This window comes from Meyerozyma guilliermondii, genomic scaffold, assembly GCF_000149425.1.
Source record: "Meyerozyma guilliermondii ATCC 6260 scaffold_1 genomic scaffold, whole genome shotgun sequence".
Taxonomy (NCBI): domain Eukaryota; kingdom Fungi; phylum Ascomycota; class Pichiomycetes; order Serinales; family Debaryomycetaceae; genus Meyerozyma; species Meyerozyma guilliermondii.
The window spans coordinates 1,925,315-1,941,743 of NW_001809800.1; the positions used below are offsets into that span (position 1 = coordinate 1,925,315).

At 43.4% G+C, this 16,429-nt stretch overlaps 12 protein-coding genes across 12 annotated transcripts; 4 read left to right on the forward strand and 8 right to left on the reverse strand. All coding sequences in view use genetic code 12, as the record gives it.

Annotated features, from left to right (window-relative positions):
- PGUG_01107 (uncharacterized protein) lies at positions 1–863 on the reverse strand (the record flags this gene model as incomplete). Its single annotated transcript, XM_001487680.1, has 1 exon — positions 1–863. A coding segment is annotated over one exon (863 nt), but the record flags the coding sequence as incomplete, so codon positions are not given.
- On the reverse strand, positions 709–1,698 carry PGUG_01108 (uncharacterized protein; the record flags this gene model as incomplete). Its single annotated transcript, XM_001487681.1, has 1 exon — positions 709–1,698. One exon carries the CDS (start codon positions 1,696–1,698, stop codon positions 709–711), a length of 990 nt encoding a protein of 329 aa, XP_001487731.1.
- A 641-nt stretch (positions 1,699–2,339) lies between these two features.
- CPR6 (peptidylprolyl isomerase) lies at positions 2,340–3,551 on the reverse strand (the record flags this gene model as incomplete). Its single annotated transcript, XM_001487682.1, has 1 exon — positions 2,340–3,551. The coding sequence occupies one exon, from the start codon at positions 3,549–3,551 to the stop codon at positions 2,340–2,342; it is 1,212 nt and encodes a 403-aa protein (XP_001487732.1).
- An 8-nt stretch (positions 3,552–3,559) lies between these two features.
- CKA1 (casein kinase 2 catalytic subunit) lies at positions 3,560–4,561 on the reverse strand (the record flags this gene model as incomplete). Its single annotated transcript, XM_001487683.1, has 1 exon — positions 3,560–4,561. The coding sequence occupies one exon, from the start codon at positions 4,559–4,561 to the stop codon at positions 3,560–3,562; it is 1,002 nt and encodes a 333-aa protein (XP_001487733.2).
- Positions 4,562–4,849: 288 nt separating this feature from the next.
- Positions 4,850–6,184, reverse strand: LTV1 (Ltv1p; the record flags this gene model as incomplete). Its single annotated transcript, XM_001487684.1, has 1 exon — positions 4,850–6,184. One exon carries the CDS (start codon positions 6,182–6,184, stop codon positions 4,850–4,852), a length of 1,335 nt encoding a protein of 444 aa, XP_001487734.2.
- A 97-nt stretch (positions 6,185–6,281) lies between these two features.
- On the reverse strand, positions 6,282–7,766 carry PGUG_01112 (uncharacterized protein; the record flags this gene model as incomplete). The annotated part of the gene is made up of 1 exon (XM_001487685.1): positions 6,282–7,766. One exon carries the CDS (start codon positions 7,764–7,766, stop codon positions 6,282–6,284), a length of 1,485 nt encoding a protein of 494 aa, XP_001487735.2.
- Positions 7,767–8,096: 330 nt separating this feature from the next.
- On the reverse strand, positions 8,097–9,062 carry PGUG_01113 (uncharacterized protein; the record flags this gene model as incomplete). The annotated part of the gene is made up of 1 exon (XM_001487686.1): positions 8,097–9,062. One exon carries the CDS (start codon positions 9,060–9,062, stop codon positions 8,097–8,099), a length of 966 nt encoding a protein of 321 aa, XP_001487736.2.
- Positions 9,063–9,467: 405 nt separating this feature from the next.
- PGUG_01114 (biotin--[acetyl-CoA-carboxylase] ligase) lies at positions 9,468–11,504 on the forward strand (the record flags this gene model as incomplete). The annotated part of the gene is made up of 1 exon (XM_001487687.1): positions 9,468–11,504. The coding sequence occupies one exon, from the start codon at positions 9,468–9,470 to the stop codon at positions 11,502–11,504; it is 2,037 nt and encodes a 678-aa protein (XP_001487737.2).
- Positions 11,505–11,616: 112 nt separating this feature from the next.
- Positions 11,617–12,027, forward strand: PGUG_01115 (anaphase promoting complex subunit 11; the record flags this gene model as incomplete). Its single annotated transcript, XM_001487688.1, has 1 exon — positions 11,617–12,027. One exon carries the CDS (start codon positions 11,617–11,619, stop codon positions 12,025–12,027), a length of 411 nt encoding a protein of 136 aa, XP_001487738.2.
- A 187-nt stretch (positions 12,028–12,214) lies between these two features.
- Positions 12,215–13,357, forward strand: PGUG_01116 (4-hydroxybenzoate octaprenyltransferase; the record flags this gene model as incomplete). The annotated part of the gene is made up of 1 exon (XM_001487689.1): positions 12,215–13,357. One exon carries the CDS (start codon positions 12,215–12,217, stop codon positions 13,355–13,357), a length of 1,143 nt encoding a protein of 380 aa, XP_001487739.2.
- Positions 13,354–16,407, reverse strand: PGUG_01117 (CORVET complex subunit; the record flags this gene model as incomplete). Its single annotated transcript, XM_001487691.1, has 1 exon — positions 13,354–16,407. The coding sequence occupies one exon, from the start codon at positions 16,405–16,407 to the stop codon at positions 13,354–13,356; it is 3,054 nt and encodes a 1,017-aa protein (XP_001487741.2).
- On the forward strand, positions 14,257–14,751 carry PGUG_01118 (uncharacterized protein; the record flags this gene model as incomplete). Its single annotated transcript, XM_001487690.1, has 1 exon — positions 14,257–14,751. The coding sequence occupies one exon, from the start codon at positions 14,257–14,259 to the stop codon at positions 14,749–14,751; it is 495 nt and encodes a 164-aa protein (XP_001487740.2).
- Positions 16,408–16,429: the final 22 nt, after the last annotated feature.

Genomic DNA, 16,429 nt, shown 5'->3' on the forward strand with positions numbered 1-16,429 from the left:
GGAGGAATAACTCCATCCCAATCGGGAATCCAATAAAGCATGTTCATAACTTGATCATATTCGATGAAGATATCACGAAGTGTCATCTTACGGACACCACACAACGTGTCCTGCACGATACCCATAACTGGTTTGTTGGATTGTGGAGAAACAATTTGCAAAGGCACAGCACAAATTTCCGATAATTCAGCTCTAGTTTCGGGAGATTGAGGTACGTGTAAATTCATTTCATCACCATCGAAATCAGCATTATATGGTGAGGTAACAGACAAGTTCAATCTGAATGTAGAGTATGGCATCACTTTCACTCTATGACACATCATAGACATTTTATGCAATGATGGTTGACGATTGAACAATACAGGGTCATCGTCCATCAAATGACGCTCAACTTTCCATCCATATTGAAGGGCAATGTCACCAGCACGCTTGTTGTAACGCAAATCAATTCTATCACCAGTGTCTCTTATGACGTACTTGGCACCAGGGTGTTCATTGGGACCATTTCTGACATATTCCGTCAACCGATGAATATTATAAGGAGTCACAATCTCAGGGTACGTCAAGGTACGAGCAATCGATATAGGAACACCAACCTGGTCCAAATCGAGATTGGGATCACCCGAAATGACCGTACGTGCGGAAAAGTCCACTCTCTTTCCCATCAAGTTGCCTCTTAATCTACCCTCTTTACCCTTAAGACGAGCTCTAATGGATTTGATCGGACGGCCAGTTTTTTGAAGCGCCTGCGGGCTGACCTGCAATGTCATTATCCATATAAGTTGCAACGTGAAACTGAAGAAGAGCTTCAAATTCACTGATGACGTGCTGTGGGGAACCGTCAAGTTCCAATCTCTGCACATTGATATTCGCTTTGATTACGTCTGCCAATTTGAAAGTCAAATCGTCCTCACCTCTAGCAGTATCGTTGAAAGCAATCGATGGACGCACCGGAGGGGGTGGAACAGGGAGTACAGTAATCAACATCCATTCTGGTCTTGCATAGTCTTCGTTGAATCCAAGTCTCACACAGTCTTCGCTGTTGATATGCTTGAAAACATTCAAGATCTCTGATGGAGTCAAAAGACGACGTTCTGGCTGTTCTGTTTCGTCGTAGTTTTTATTCTGTTTCCAGGTTCCCCACAACTTGAGGCCGTCTTTACGGACAACTGGCTGTGTGTGACCACATCCTCCCCTGGAGGTACGCTTGGGTTCATTGCCTTCTCCGTCATCTTGCAAAACGTCTGCCTCACAGATCATCTTACCTTTACACAAATTCCACACTGCATTGAACCGTTTTTTGGGGTCTCTAATTCTGATAGCCTGAGCCATGGCTGGATTGCTTTCATCAAGCAACAACTTACCGCAATGCATACAAACACACTCGCAAACCTTCTTGATTTTTGCTATGAAACCAATGTGGAACACTGGTTTGGCCAATTCGATGTGTCCAAAATGACCGGGGCATTCTGCCATGTCTTCGCCACAAGTCTGACATTTGAAGTTTCTATCAATGGATCCTAGTCTGGGGTCGTTCAAACCACCTTCTCTGGGTCTTTTAGTGGCCTGATCCATGGTTTCTGGATACTCTATTTTAGCCACGGATATCGCCCGTACTTCTTCAGGAGATAAGAGACCAAACTGTACCTCTTTTACCGACCGAAGCGGAGCGCTGGAATGAGGGAACTGCCGACTCATAATCTATATGTGTTTTTTTTTAATGTTTTGTTTCTGGGTTAATTAATAGAATCAACGATTCAAATGAAAAAAATAATAAATGAAAATAAAATGAACTGGAACCCGACTAATATGCTTTGTTGTATGCTGAGACAGATACTTTAATAGCACCGAACCGCCTTTGATATCCAGACAGTTCTTCTTCAAGAAATCAAAGCAATCAAATGAATGAGTGCCAAACGCCCGAACCGTAACCACAAGTAAAAGCCTTAATAACCAAATTAAACGACTTTATTGACGTCCCAAATAATAGTACACTATATGGGGATGATTGATTGATCGACAAAAGCTGTGTTTGAAGACCCGGGAGGAGATGGGATGTGGGGGTAAAGGTATACAAACGAGAAATGTCAATTTTCAGTCGGTGTTGTGTGGCGACAAATTTTCAGCGGGCTGACAATTACGCAGAAGGCTGGCGCGCGGTGTGGAGTCCGTAAGTATGGGGCTAGAGAAGGGAACATACAACAGTGGATGTCACTAGTCTTCGAAGAGAGAACAAGCAAGAGTTAGGTATTTGCAGATATCTTTTTGACTTACAACTCTTCTATTTTCTTCTAATGTACTTTCTCTACTTTTCATCTTTCCTTACTTTCTTCTTTTTTTCAGCTGAAAAATTTGGCCATGGCCTTCTTCTGCTTCTCCTTCCGAGCCTTGATAGAGTTCTTTACATCGGCCAATCCCTTAATTATAGCACCGTCAGAAGGCTCCAATTTTAATGCATCTTCGAATGCAACTTGGGCTTCATCTTCATTTTTGGCAAGCAAGTACCCACTACCCTTTCTGTAGAGAGCCTTAGCTTTTGCCTTGTCATCAATGCCCTCTGTTTCGAGTGCTTTCGAGGCTGCTTCTACCGTCTCCTTTCCACGTTTTAATTTGAGTGCTACCAACGCAGCGTTTAAGTAGCATGAACGTTTGAGAGAATTGACGGTAGCTATGTCTTCATCAGACAAGTCGTCCGGGAAAAAGTCCTCCAAAAAGCCAGCACCCTTGTTATATTTTGCGAGCGACTTCTCCAAATCTCCCTTTTTGAGCAACTCGGTACCAATATCCTTCAAATGGGTCACTGCCTTAATGACAGATGCTGGATCATTAACATTGATGGAGTCGTTGTCCGCCAATACTTCCTCATATATGTCCCCAGTCCCATCATCTACACCACTCGCTTCAGGCTGGTACCCGGGGTCCAATTCTCCACAGTCACTGATGGTCCACTCTTGAACTGGACGGTCGTCTGAGCCTTTCTCACATCTTTCAAGTTGACGCACAATCGACTTGCCCTGTATCACCTGACCAAACACCACATGCTTGCCGTTCAAATGGGGAGTTGGCACGGTGGTAATGAAGAACTGTGACCCGTTTGTTCCCGGGCCAGCGTTGGCCATCGACAACAAAAATGGCTTGTCGTGGGTCAACTGGAAATTCTCGTCCTCGAACTTTTCACCATAAATCGATTCGCCACCAATTCCTGACCCGTGGGTAAAGTCTCCACCTTGACACATAAAGTCCTTGATCACCCTGTGGAAGATAGAGCCCTTGTAATGCAATGGTTTTCCTGATTTTTCAGAAACACCTTTTTCTCCAGTGCACAAAGCACGAAAGTTTTCTGCGGTTTTGGGGACCACATCATTAAACAACTCAAACACAACCCTGCCCTTCTTCACACCATCGCAGCTAATGTCGAAAAATACCTTGGAATTGGTCATAATGCTATAAAATTGGAAAAGAAAACTCAAGTATTTAACACACGGCTGGGGAACCTCGATAGAAAAATCTAGAAACTGTGCAGGACCACTACCATATTCCGTTTTCGTCATCAATATATCTATTTAGTATTACTTGGCCGTACTGGGTCAAAGTACGGATGTGCCATAGCCTCTTTGGCCGTCAATCTCTCCTGGTGGTCGTAGCGTAACAACTTGTCGATGAAATCAAGAAACTCGTCACTGACAAGATGCTGGTTGTTCTCGTTGACAAATCGCTTCCAAGGTCTTCTATTGTAGTATCCCAAATCTTCGTACTCCTCGCTCAAAACAAGCCCGTATTTCTGCAAATATTTGTGTAGGTCGTCCGATCCCAACACACGCACAATTTGCACCAATTGGTCGGTGTTCGATTTTCCGTGGAAAAACGGTTCTTTCTTGAAAACCATTGACGCCAACATGCACCCGAACGACCACAAGTCAAGAGAGTAATCGTAGAGACGGAAATCCACGAGCAATTCCGGTCCCTTGAAATACCGCGATGCAACTCGCACATTGTATTCGGTTCCTGGATGGTAATATTCGGCTAAACCCCAGTCAATTAACCGCAAAAGTTTCTTCTCGTGGTCTATCATAACATTGTGGGGCTTGACGTCACGGTGCATGATCCCCATCGAGTGCGAGTAGTCCAACGCTCGCAACAATTCGTACATGTAGAACCGAATGTCATAGTCGGTGAAAGACTGGTAGAGGGTGCGAAAGTCGATGTTGTTGACGTGCTCAAAGATGAGTCCAGGTGTTTTCAGCTGGGGTTCTCTTACAATATCAAAAAGCCCAATGATATTGGGGCCGTCCAAGTTCTTCAAAATGGAAATTTCTCTCTTGATCTTCTTTCTTTTGACCGGTTTCAACACTTTTATAACGCATTTTTCACCTTTTTTAAGATCCACTCCTAAAAAAACCTCCGAATACTTTCCACGTCCCAACTTTTTGATGATTTCGTAGTTGTCTTGCGAGTTCCATTTGATATTTATGTTTTCATAATCCCAGTACGACTGTGGTTTCGAAGCTAAAACATCCGTGTAAACCTTGGACACCGAGCTGACGGGGTTGGGGATCGACATGGCACTGGATGAAGAAGACCGGAACAAAAATAAGCTGCCAAAGCCAAAGATTAATGCTAGTACAAACGCAAGTGGAAGCCTGTGTACCCTCCTTATGGTGAAAGATGTTGTGCAATCCTGTAGAAGAAGTTGTCAAGAAACGCTATGTGTCTCCAAAAGGTTGCTTTGCCACCTTCAAAATATCGCCACGAGAAAATGCAGGTAATAATCCTCCGTCTTCATCCAGGAAATTTTTTCTAACAGGGCGCACTAAAAACGTCGTGTGCGGCTCAAGTCCACCGTTTAGTTTCAAGATTGCTGGTTTGAGAGTTTCATCAGGTTAAATGCGCGGCCCAATTTATCCACCAGCAGATTCTGTTTGCGTCGATTAGCCGCTTTACCTTTGGAAACAGAGTCTGCGGCTTCTTGTAAGCGCTTGAGTTCGGCATCTTTTTTCACCAAACGACGTCCTCCTTTTTCCAAATCGTAGTTATCGAGAAAGTCGTCCAACATGGAATCAAAATCGCTCCTTTCGTTTTCCATTTTAAAGTTTTCATACTCCGGTTCTTCGTCTTGTTCATATTTCTTTGAGAGCTGCTCAAACCGGTCGTCGAGTAGCGTAAGGCCCTCAGTTCGGAAAAGAGCCGACGAAGTCATGGAAAACGAAGTTGTATCTGTCATAGCACCTTTTTTCTTTCGCTGTTTGGTTTTGGATATTTTCTTGTTTGGTTTGGCATCGTTGTAGTTTGGTAGGTCTGGAAGCACATCGCGGTCTTCCTCGTCGTAGTGGTCGTCGTCGTCGTCGTCGAAATCATCGTCTGAATCCCACTCATTGGCTTGATTCTTGGTTTCCACTTTGAACTTGTGAAAATCCTTTTGCCATGAACTATTTGTCATTGGCACTTCGCCCGGGGCCAATGCTTCTTCTGGCGCTTCCCCTTCGTTGTACGGCATATCCTGTACATCCTGGCCGTCAGGAGCATCGTACTTGGCGTAGATATCTTCGTAGTTGTCCATGTCCCATTCGTCATCTTCTGCTGCGGAACCATAGTAAAATTCGTCGTCGTCTTCAACTTCTCCCGATGCAAGCAATTCCGCAAAAACGTCCTTCTCCTCTTTGTCCAGTGCTTCGGGCTCGATATAGGCTTCGTCTTCAAGTGCCTCGATCACTTCTCGCAATCGCGGATCCAAGTCTGGATTGAATCCTTGAAGCTCTTTTGGAATATTTTCCAACACATTATCCACCCTCCTGCTTTCCTCCGACGGAAGCTGGTCCCGGAAAAGATCCTCAATATTTCCTGAAGGTTTCTTGGCCACTTCTTCCGGACCCACAAAAACCGCATCGGGAGCCTCTCCCATAGGCTTCAAATGCTGCATGTAATCGTACTTTGAGTCGTCGAAAAACACTCCATATTGTGCCGCGAGCCCCTCGTTGGCTCTGATCTTCTCCGTGGACTCTTTTCCTAGCTTTTCTTCCAATTCTGCTACAGAATACAGTTTTTTTTGCACGTTTTTTGCATCCGAAGAAGGTACAAGAACGTGCCTAGAAGCATCGTTATCGTAGTAGAGCGAGTCATCATGTGCTCTATGGACCACCGAGTACGTAACTGCCCCTTTTTTGTCAAAACGTCTGCGTGGTGGCATATTAAAAGTGACTAAGAAGCTGCTACAAGCTCATCGCATCTCAACAGATCGCGACATGCGCGACATTAGATGAAGTGTATAATGTGCCCTATATAGTTTATGAATCATGCCGTTTGTATGTATCGATGATGATCTGGTCCCAGTCGCTTCGGAAAATGCAGTAGATTTGGCTGGCAGCGAGCGAGAAAACCCCCAAAATTAGTCCGATCCAGAGACCACTGATTTCGAGCTCGTAGTGGAATGCCATGATATAGCCAATAGGAAGTGCTATTACGTAGTAACAAAGAAGATTTAGAATGGACCCGATCTTCTGTCTTCCCTGGCCCCGCAAAACCCCGGATGCCATGACATTAAACGAGTCTGAAAGCTGGTTAATGGCTGTCAAAACCAAGATTTTGTTACTTATTTTGAGCACATCTTTTGAAGATGTAAAGATGTTACCGATGATTCCCCGACCAAAAAAGAAGACACTGAAGTTGGTCAAAGCAGTGCACAATGCGAGCAAGTAAGATGTACGGATCACCCGCAGCGCAAGGTCGATTCTCTTCATGCCTATAAGCTGGCCGATTCTTGTAGAAACAGCCACGGAAACAGCAAACGGAAGTTGGAATGTCAAAGCAGCCACGTTTGAAGCAATTGACTGAGCTGCCAACGAATCTGTTCCAAAGCGAGCAGCAAAAACCGTCAAGATTTCAAATGCAAAATATTCTGCTTCTACCATGATAACTCCAGGAAACGCAAGTTTGAGCATAGGACCCCAATTACGGCCAGCATTTTTGAGGTCGAAGCCTCCCCAGCATTTTCTCCCGTCGATAAAGTAGACGTAAGCAAGCATAAGAAGCGAAATCATCCAGTAAGTGAGCGAAATAGCAATTGGAGCTCCAATGAATCCGATGCTGAACGTTGGGTGCCATACGAGAAGCCAGTGAGCAATAACGTTGAATGGAATCACAATGACTAAAATGTAGGTGCCAGCATTGAAAATCTGCTGAGCCTGAAGAAATCTCTTTCCTATTTCAAAAAGAAGAAGTCCCGGTGCTCCTAAGGTGATCCACCGCAAGTAGGTTTGACTCATATATGCCAATTCTTGATCTGGTACCAAAGCGTTGAGGATAGGACCAGAAAACCACCATATGAAACTAAGAGGAAACAACGTAAGAAGCGTCGTTACCAAAACACACCGCTGGAAGTACAATCCCACATGATGCAAATTGCCAAATCCATAAGCTTGAGAACATAACGAGTCCAAGCTTGTAGCCATTCCCTGGTACACGGCTATTCCAGTGATGTTAAATGTACAGATTGCCAAACTGACCGCCGCCAACTCTTTGGATCCAAGCTTTCCAGCTGCAAACATGGACACTGTCGACAATGAATATTGCAAGAGAAAGGTCAACACTAGCGGTGCTGAAGATGTCAAGATGATGCCACTTTCAGATTTGTACAACTTGTCGTCGATAGTCAGTCCAGATCCCGAATCCAAGAGTTCGACTTCATTGTGTTTTGGTGACGTGACACCGGTAGATCCGTATTCTAGATGATCATCGGTAGTAGGAATATGGATGAGATGCTCCGAGCTCATTGTTAGAAAATACCAAACGACGGAGTAATATCGAATAAGTGCTCACTGCTATGCAAAAATGAAGAAAGTTTGCATCCCATGATATAAAGATTAAGAGAGCCGCCGAAAGTGAGAACTCAGCGGAACGGCCCAATGCGGTAGTTCCTTGCGCGGAATCCTGTACATGTCCCTGTCGTTTGCGCGCGAGATTCCATATCCGAATCAGACATTGGAATTGATCTGGATACAATGCGGAGGTGTGTAGACTTGAATTGAACTGCTTTAGAATCGCATATTCTTCGGAAATGAGAAGATTTCTCACTTTATAGTTGTCTCTTCTTTTGTTCAATTCTAAACAAAAACGTAGATGGCTTGTTCCAGTTTGACGTAGAACGACTTGGGCTCACATGACTGCGATGAAGCCGGAACGGGAACCTGTAGTTTGTTCGAGGAATTGGGGAGAGTAATGCGTGAATCTGGGGTAGGCTGCAACACCAACTGTTGTGTTTCTGTATCGATACTCAATGCTAGTTGATTGGCGAGATCAGCTCTAGAATCCGTGGTCAACTTTACTAGAAGATGGTACTTTTTGTCGCTGATGTTTTGAAAACTAACAGCAAAGGTGACGGTGGATAATTGAGATTTTGATTTAATAACTGGCTTTTGACTTGTCTTTTCCAGTTGAATCGACATCTCTTCGATTTCCTGGATCAACGGTTTCTTTCCAGCTTTTTGCTCGCGGTTGATATTCATCAAATCTGGAAGATCCTCGTCGTCTTGAGGCTCGTCTGGCTTGAGTTCTTCTATCAAGCCCAAAGTATCGTTTTGTTTAAGCTGCTGTAACTTTTTCTGGAATCCATTATCGCTCATTTCCAGAGACTCCACTATCGTCAGAGACAACTCTCCCTTGCTGAGCATCTTGGGAATGGAATACTCTCGGTCCAAAGTCACCTCATATAACAATTCCACTGACTCAAGACACCATTCATTCAATATTTGGCGCAATTCGCTGTTTACTTGACACCATTGAAAACATAACAGATTGATACAACAGTCATACACAAACGACGGAATGCCCTTTTTGTCTGTGGTCTGTTTTTCTTCCGAAACTATGATGGGAATTTCCCATTCATTTTGTATGATGAGCGGAAATACTATTGCCGGATCAAACTCTTGTGGGGGTTTGGGAACTTGATTATCGTGGCAAACATTGATGAACACCTTGGTTCCAGAACTGTGCTTGAGGTAGTTTTGTGCTTCGAGAACGCGAGACTTGATCACAAAACCGGGTTTTGGATCTAGTGTGATTGTAGACATGAAGATGTAAATTCGCGAAATTTGAAAATCTAGAAAATTGCAAAATCTGAAAATTGCGAAAGATGAACAAGAAGAGCAAGATAAAAGAAGTGAAAGAAGTGAAAGAATTGTGTATGATAGGCCAGAACCAAAAGCTTAGAGAGAGAGTAATATGCGAATTGTAGATTATTGAATCATCATCAACTATTAAATAACATTTTTCAGTTGAGGCTTTCAACTTCAAAAATCGAATGTCCTAATCAATTAAAAGGATCCATCACTCAATCGATATGTGCTTCTTTCACTCTCTCACTCTCTCACTTACTCACCTGCCCATCGTCGATGACTCGTCCTGCATATGCCGTGACTCAGAGTCACCTGAATTATTCACTCGCGACTCAAACTATTTGATTCACTCCTTTTCCAATGAACGTTTTGGTGTATGCCGGCAATGGAACCACGGCAGAAAGCGTCAAGCATTGCATAGAGTCGCTCAGACTACATCTATCTCCATACTATGCTGTGGTTTCTGTATCAGAATCGGCCATTTTGAACGACCCATGGATGAACAAAACCTCATTACTTGTATTGCCTGGCGGAGCAGACCTTCCATATTGTAGGTCATTGAATGGCGAAGGCAACAGAAAAATTGCACAGTTTGTCAGAAAAGGAGGTAAATTCATTGGTTTTTGCGCTGGTGGTTATTACGCATCTGGTCGTTGCGAGTTCGAAGTTGGTAACCTTAGTATGGAGGTTTCCGGCAGCAGAGAATTGAGATTTTTCCCAGGCATTGCCAGGGGTTGTGTTTACCCAGGGTTCACATATAACAGCCATAGTGGAGCCAGGGCGACTCCATTGCGTGTCAACAACGAAGTGTTGCCAAATGTCGATTCTCGAGTGATAAACTACTACAATGGTGGAGGATACTTTGTCAATGCTTCCAAGTACCTGGGAGTACAAGTATTGGCATCGTATGAGGATCCTCTGAAGTATTTTGAAAGCGAACATGACCGGGCTGCCGTGATCTATTGTAAAGTGGGCAATGGAGATGTCATACTTACTGGGTGTCATCCTGAATTCACACCCAGTTTGTTGAAACCGGAAGAAAACGCCGAGTTTAACCATGCAATTGAAGTTCTCCGTGTAAATGATTTGAGTAGAAGAAAGTTTCTCCAAAACTGTTTGATGAAACTCGGGCTTAGAGTCAATAAAGATGTGGAAGTCACGGTGCCTCGTATCACTCCGATATACCTTTCTTCATACATGAATCAGTCTTTGATCATTGAGACGCTTGATAGGTTGAAACAGAATCTCGATATTATTCATGGAAATACCTGGGAAGATACCAACGATACATTCTGTCTCCACAAAGAAGATGAGGACGACCATGAGTATTTTATGGAATCAGGCGAAGGACAACTTGAACACCAAAATGCAAACGAAGCCATCAAGCACCTTAAAGTGTTCACATCAAAAGAGCTTCCAGGCTCAAAAGAAACACCGTATTTCAACATGCAAGCATATTTCAACGAACTAGAAGCTCTTTGGCGTAACTCTAATAGTACTCCTGGTGCCATTGGTGCCTTGCTTGGGTACGGTGAAGTAGTTTCTTCCACCAACACTTTGCTTGATAATAATACTAGATGGCTATCACTTCTTCCTCATGGAACCACTCTCACTGCCACCACCCAAGTAGCAGGCAGAGGACGTGGAGGAAATCTCTGGATCAACCCCAAGGGAGTCATGGCAACGTCGATACTCTTCAAAATGCCCCCAGGAAATAATCAAACCTCCACCATTGTAACGTTGCAGTATATGTGTTCGCTTGCGTTGATAGAGCTGATTTTGAATTATGGAGAAGGCTACCAACAGCTTCCTGTAAAGTTGAAATGGCCCAATGACATCTACATTTTGAAACCGGAGTACTTTAACAGTTTGGACGATGCCAATAGAGAGAACCCAGAAACCGTCGATGGAGACGAGGAAATGTTTGCCAAGGTTTCTGGTGCCATAGTCAACTCTCAATTCCTCGATAAGCAGTTCCATCTTGTATGGGGAGCGGGGGTCAATGTTTCCAACGAAGCGCCTACAACGTCTCTTAATATCGTGTTGGCAAAAATGAACGAGATCCGCAAACGCCAAGGTTTGCCTATCTTGCCGCCATACAGACACGAGCTTCTTCTTGCTAGGGTGGTGTTCATGTTGGAAAACTACTTCAATGCGTTCAAAAAGTCGGGACTTGAGCCATTTTTATCGCTTTATTATAAAAGGTGGTTCCATAGTAATCAGACGGTGCGGTTAGAAACTGGCCAGGGAACTCGGAAATGTATTATAAGAGGCATCACCAAAGACTATGGACTCTTGGTGGCGGAGGATGTGAATTCTGGTGAGCGGTTTGAGTTGCAACCGGATGGAAACTCGTTTGATATTTTCAAGGGTTTGGTATATAAAAAGAGTGTTTAGTTTTCGCAGCCATTCGAAAATCAAAAAATCATTACACAAAAAACATTACCAAATAAATTGTATCGAAAACAAATAAACTTTCATAAACAACCTTCAGAACCTTGTATCTCACATGAAGGTCAAGATACTAGACTGGCACGCTGTCACTTTTTGGCACTGGGACTTTGCTACACATGGATATTCTGACGATCTCTGTGGAATTTGCAGAGCAGCATTCGACGGCACTTGTCCCAACTGTAAATATCCTGGAGACGATTGTCCCATAGTGCTTGGAGACGAATGTACACACAATTTCCACTTGCATTGTATCCTCAAATGGCTCGAGCAGGATAATCTGAAGGGTTTGTGTCCCATGTGTCGACAGATCTTTCTGGCCAAGGAAGACGTTGACGATTTACAGCCTCGAGATCCACGCTACGCCGACTTGAAAAGGCTCATAGAGCGACACAGAGCCACGAGGGAGCGGCTAGCGAACACCAGTGAACAGGAATACGAGGTTTTGGAGGAGATGGAAACGTCGTGATGATGAAGAAACGAGAAATGAAAAAGAGGAACGAAGAAAGAGAGGGAAACGAAAAACGAAGAAACGAAGAAAGAGGAGACTACTATAGCAACCGTGGCAAGATGGTCCAATACATTATTTGCACTTCTTTTTCGCTTTAATAATTCCTTTCCTCTCTCTTTGTCAGTTCGCATTTTTCATCTTTTCAATGATTCGTTCGTTATACACTGTGTCACCACTACGTCATTTTCTACGGTCTTCAAGACCTTTGGGCCCCTCAAACTTGTCCATATTGAGCATATCTTCATCACGGCTGTTTTCCATAACTTCCAGATCGTTCAATGCCGTAAAACAAGTCGAACCACTCGTCCACCAAGTTCCCGTGTTTTCTCCAGAAGAAAAAGAAGCCGCAAAAAAAGCCCGTTTAGAAGGTTTGGGGCCCTATGTGTCCAAGCTTCCACAGAGATGGATCCCATACGCTGAATTGATGAGACTCGAAAAACCTGTGGGCACTTTACTCTTACTTCTTCCTTCATTCTGGGGAATTACAATGGCCGCCTATGGAATTGGTGCTCCGGTTTTGACCACGTTAAAGGTGGTGAGTCTCTTCAGTATTGGTGCCTTGGTTATGAGAGGTGCTGGATGTACTATCAATGATCTTTTGGACCGAGATTTGGACAATAAAGTTGCAAGAACGATGGAACGACCCATTGCAAGTGGTCGAGTTTCTGTTCCACAAGCCATAACTTTCCTTGGAGTTCAGTGTTTTGCTGGCTTGGGAGTCCTTTTGTCTCTTCCATTTGAATGCTTTTACTTGGGCGCACTTTCCTTACCATTCGTTGCAGCTTATCCTCTCTTTAAAAGGTTTACATACTATCCTCAAGCTATGCTTTCTATATGCTTTTCTTGGGGTTGCTTGCTTGGGTTCCCTGCTGTGGGGGCTCCATTGAACCTTTTCGTGGCTGTGCCTCTCTTTATTTCTAATTTTTTGTGGTGTATGATCTACGATACCATTTATGCCCATCAAGATAAAAAATTCGATATTTCTGCTGGCATCAAATCCACCGCCCTCAAATGGGGTGACAAGTCCAGACCCTACATGAATGTGCTTGCGTCTGGTCAGGCTGGGTTATATGCTTTGTCGGGTTTCATGAACAATATGGGACCCGGGTTCTATTTGACGGGAGCTTGGGGCTTCGCCAGGTTGTTCTCTCAAATCAAAAATGTCAATTTAGACGACCCCAAAAGCTGCTGGAAAGCGTTCACCGGTAACATTAGAACCGGGTTCATTTTCTGGTTGGGGATGGTCGTGGACTATATCATGTTGATGTGTGGTTGGAACTTTTTTTAGCCACCATTGTCAAGACTTTGTATCAATGCTGATGTCGATTTGACTTCAAACCTAGCCAAAGCTTTTGTCGATGTAACATGCCTAGATATCACAACTCGCCGCAACAATTCTTGTTGAAGATATTCTTGTACATAACTCACAGGAAACAGTTCGGGAAGTCTCCTGATAATATCATATGCGTCAAAATAAGGTTCTCCATATCTTTGTAGAAACATCTGGATTATCGAATAGTTTCCGTTTTTGTCTAGCACGAACTTCAAGTAGTGATCAAGTATGCTCGTGAGACCAGCTTTAATGCTGTTTGAATCATTAGAATTTTCTGTTGCTCTTTCTTTAAAATCTTCAAAGTAGTATGGGTGAGATTGTAATGGAAGTCTGCCGTACTTGGCATAAAACTCAGCATTTGAGAAGTCACCCACGCTGAGTAGCCTCGTTATCATTTCAGTACCAGAAATAATCCACCGAAGATACTCGTACTGTTCAGCACTTAAAAGAGTCAACACCTTTTCTTTTTCTTCATGATTCTGAAGCCAATGAAACTCAACTATGAGAAGTTCAGCGGCTTTCAAGTACAACTCAATATACTCCGGGCATTCACTTCGTCTCATATTGGCACTGAGATAATCAAGCCATGTTAGCTTTGGCCAATCCAAAGTTTCAAGGTTATTCTCGATTTGATATGTCTGCTGAAGAATCTGAAAGTTCATAATTTCAGCATCGGAACTTCTGGAGGATAGCATACTGACTATTTCCACCAATGTCTCTGACAACGTCGACAAGTCTTCGAGATTGCTAATGTCAGCTATATCGTCCCTGAGACTGGCTTCAGCAAACTCAGCTTTGAGCTGATAAATCTCATCCTTCTTATCGTCGTACTTTGATGATATTTCTTCCAAGATATGTTTGTGAGTTGCCTTGAACTTTCCGCCTTTTTGGCTTCTGAGAAACGAAACACCCTTGTTCATATCTATGTCAAGAAATTGCAACAAGTTTTTGGCATAGAGTTTCTCGTCATAAAAGCTGGTTTGAAGGAGTTCCAAAAACGTATCCAACAAGGCTCCTCGATCTTCTTCCTTGAAAGCGGGATCCACAATCTCACCTTTGAGTACCATCATGGAATACTTACAAATTTCAACGGCATACTCCTGTTTGACAAGTACGTCCTGTTCTTGGTTTCCGAGAAGCTTGAGAAATTCTATTCGTGCCCAGTAGTTTGTGCCTTGGCGAACAAATTCCATGATTTTGCTATTGGCCTTCTTAAACTGGGTCCAACCTGTGGTATCTGCTCCTTTTGCAAATTTTATAGCTTCGTCGCTTCGTGTGAAAACTACGGTGTAAATCATCTCTCTGATAAAGCAGCACTTCTTCTTCGCAGATTCAGTAAGCTTGGCTAAGTCTAAAGCCAAATAGTAGCGGTGAGTTTGAAGTAAGCAATCTTTGAAGATTTGCTCATCCAAAGAATTCAGATCCATGCCATCGATTACTTCCTTCAAAGTTTGGTATATCTTGTAGCCCTCATCCGACTTCGCTTTATAGGTATAAGTCATGAATTGTGGGTCGATGAGAAGAGTGTCGTCTTTGGTCTTTAACAAGATTTCAATACTCTTTTCATGATCTTTGAGAATGATGTAGATTAGCGAAAGAAGGTGAATACAAAACAGTTCAGATGAGCCGGACACGGCTTTTGAATGCTCACGGACACGTTCTGACAAGCTTTCCAAATCACTGAAGTTTAGTTCTGCTTGTTTCATCAAGTCCTGAAACTGTGTTGCAAGTAATGACAATTGGTCGGTTTTATGTATGATCAGAAGTTCGTTCGAGGTGACTGCTAGAACTTTGGAATGGGTGCTGAGTTCGCAGTGGGTAGTTTCACCAGTAGAAACATCCACTGTTGTCAAAAAACTTGAAGAAATATTGTCTTTGCATTCCACAGATCGAGCCAGTTGAATTAGTCGAAGTCCCTCGAGCTTTTTCTGAGCTTTATGTTCAATTGATTGGAGCGAAGATACAACAAGCTCCGAGTTGTCCATGACGGTGAAAACGTAGGGCCATTGTGTGGCTATACTTTGAGGGTATCCGAGATCCACCCACGAAAGAGTTCCTCGGGTAACATCACCATCGCTATTAACAAACATAGCTATTGAAGTAGACGAGTCGGCATGAATAGTCAAGAGAAACTCTTCACGACCCGATTCCGAAGTGAAAGAAGCACAATGTGGCGCGATGGAGGAATCGTCGGTGGACTTATACTTGAAGAGGCTGATCATTCTTGTCTCTTTTAGGTCAATAAGATCATAGTTTGACTTGTTCGAAACAACCACGAGGTTGCTATATGCGGTGGCAGACTTTGCCGAGCAAGACAACCCATCAATTGCGTCGTTATAGTTGACGTCTTTGACAAGCTTGATCAGATCGCGACCAATCTGAATAATTCTTACCTTGTTGTACCCGACAACAAAAGCTTTTTGTGATGCATTAGATGAATTTTGGAGTCCCTCCTTGTAGGAAAGCGATTCTATGGTTCGAATATCCTTAAGTTTTCCGAGTTTGCATGGAGAAAGCTCCGGTAGCGTATATACACTGGCAACACTGCCACACAAGATGAGAGCCCGTTCAACCAATTCGAGTACCAAGATTTTGTTCACTGGTTTCTGGTTCGAGGACACGGATATTCGAGAAATAAGTATGTAAACTGGAGAGTCATCGAACCGAAAATAGTGTAAAACGTTTCCCAATGAAGTTCCCACGTACAAGTTGGATTGGTACACAGCGACATCAGTAAGGGTTTCACCCTCTTCTAGAGATTCCTCACGAACCACAGTCTGGAGGTGAAACTGGACAGGCCCATCAACCTCATCTATGTTTATAGTAGCCATGTAGCCATGTGGTGAGAAGATGGAGTGACAAGATGATTCGCGAAATGAGAAAGTTGAGATACGAAAATAGACACTAGAATAGAGATCGGAAATGTAACTAGTAGTGATTTGGAAAGTTTCATAAACAGATCGAAAGTAGTCCAGAAATGGTTTCTTAGACCAGAATTGGTTCATTGTCCAGAAATTGGTTTTTAGT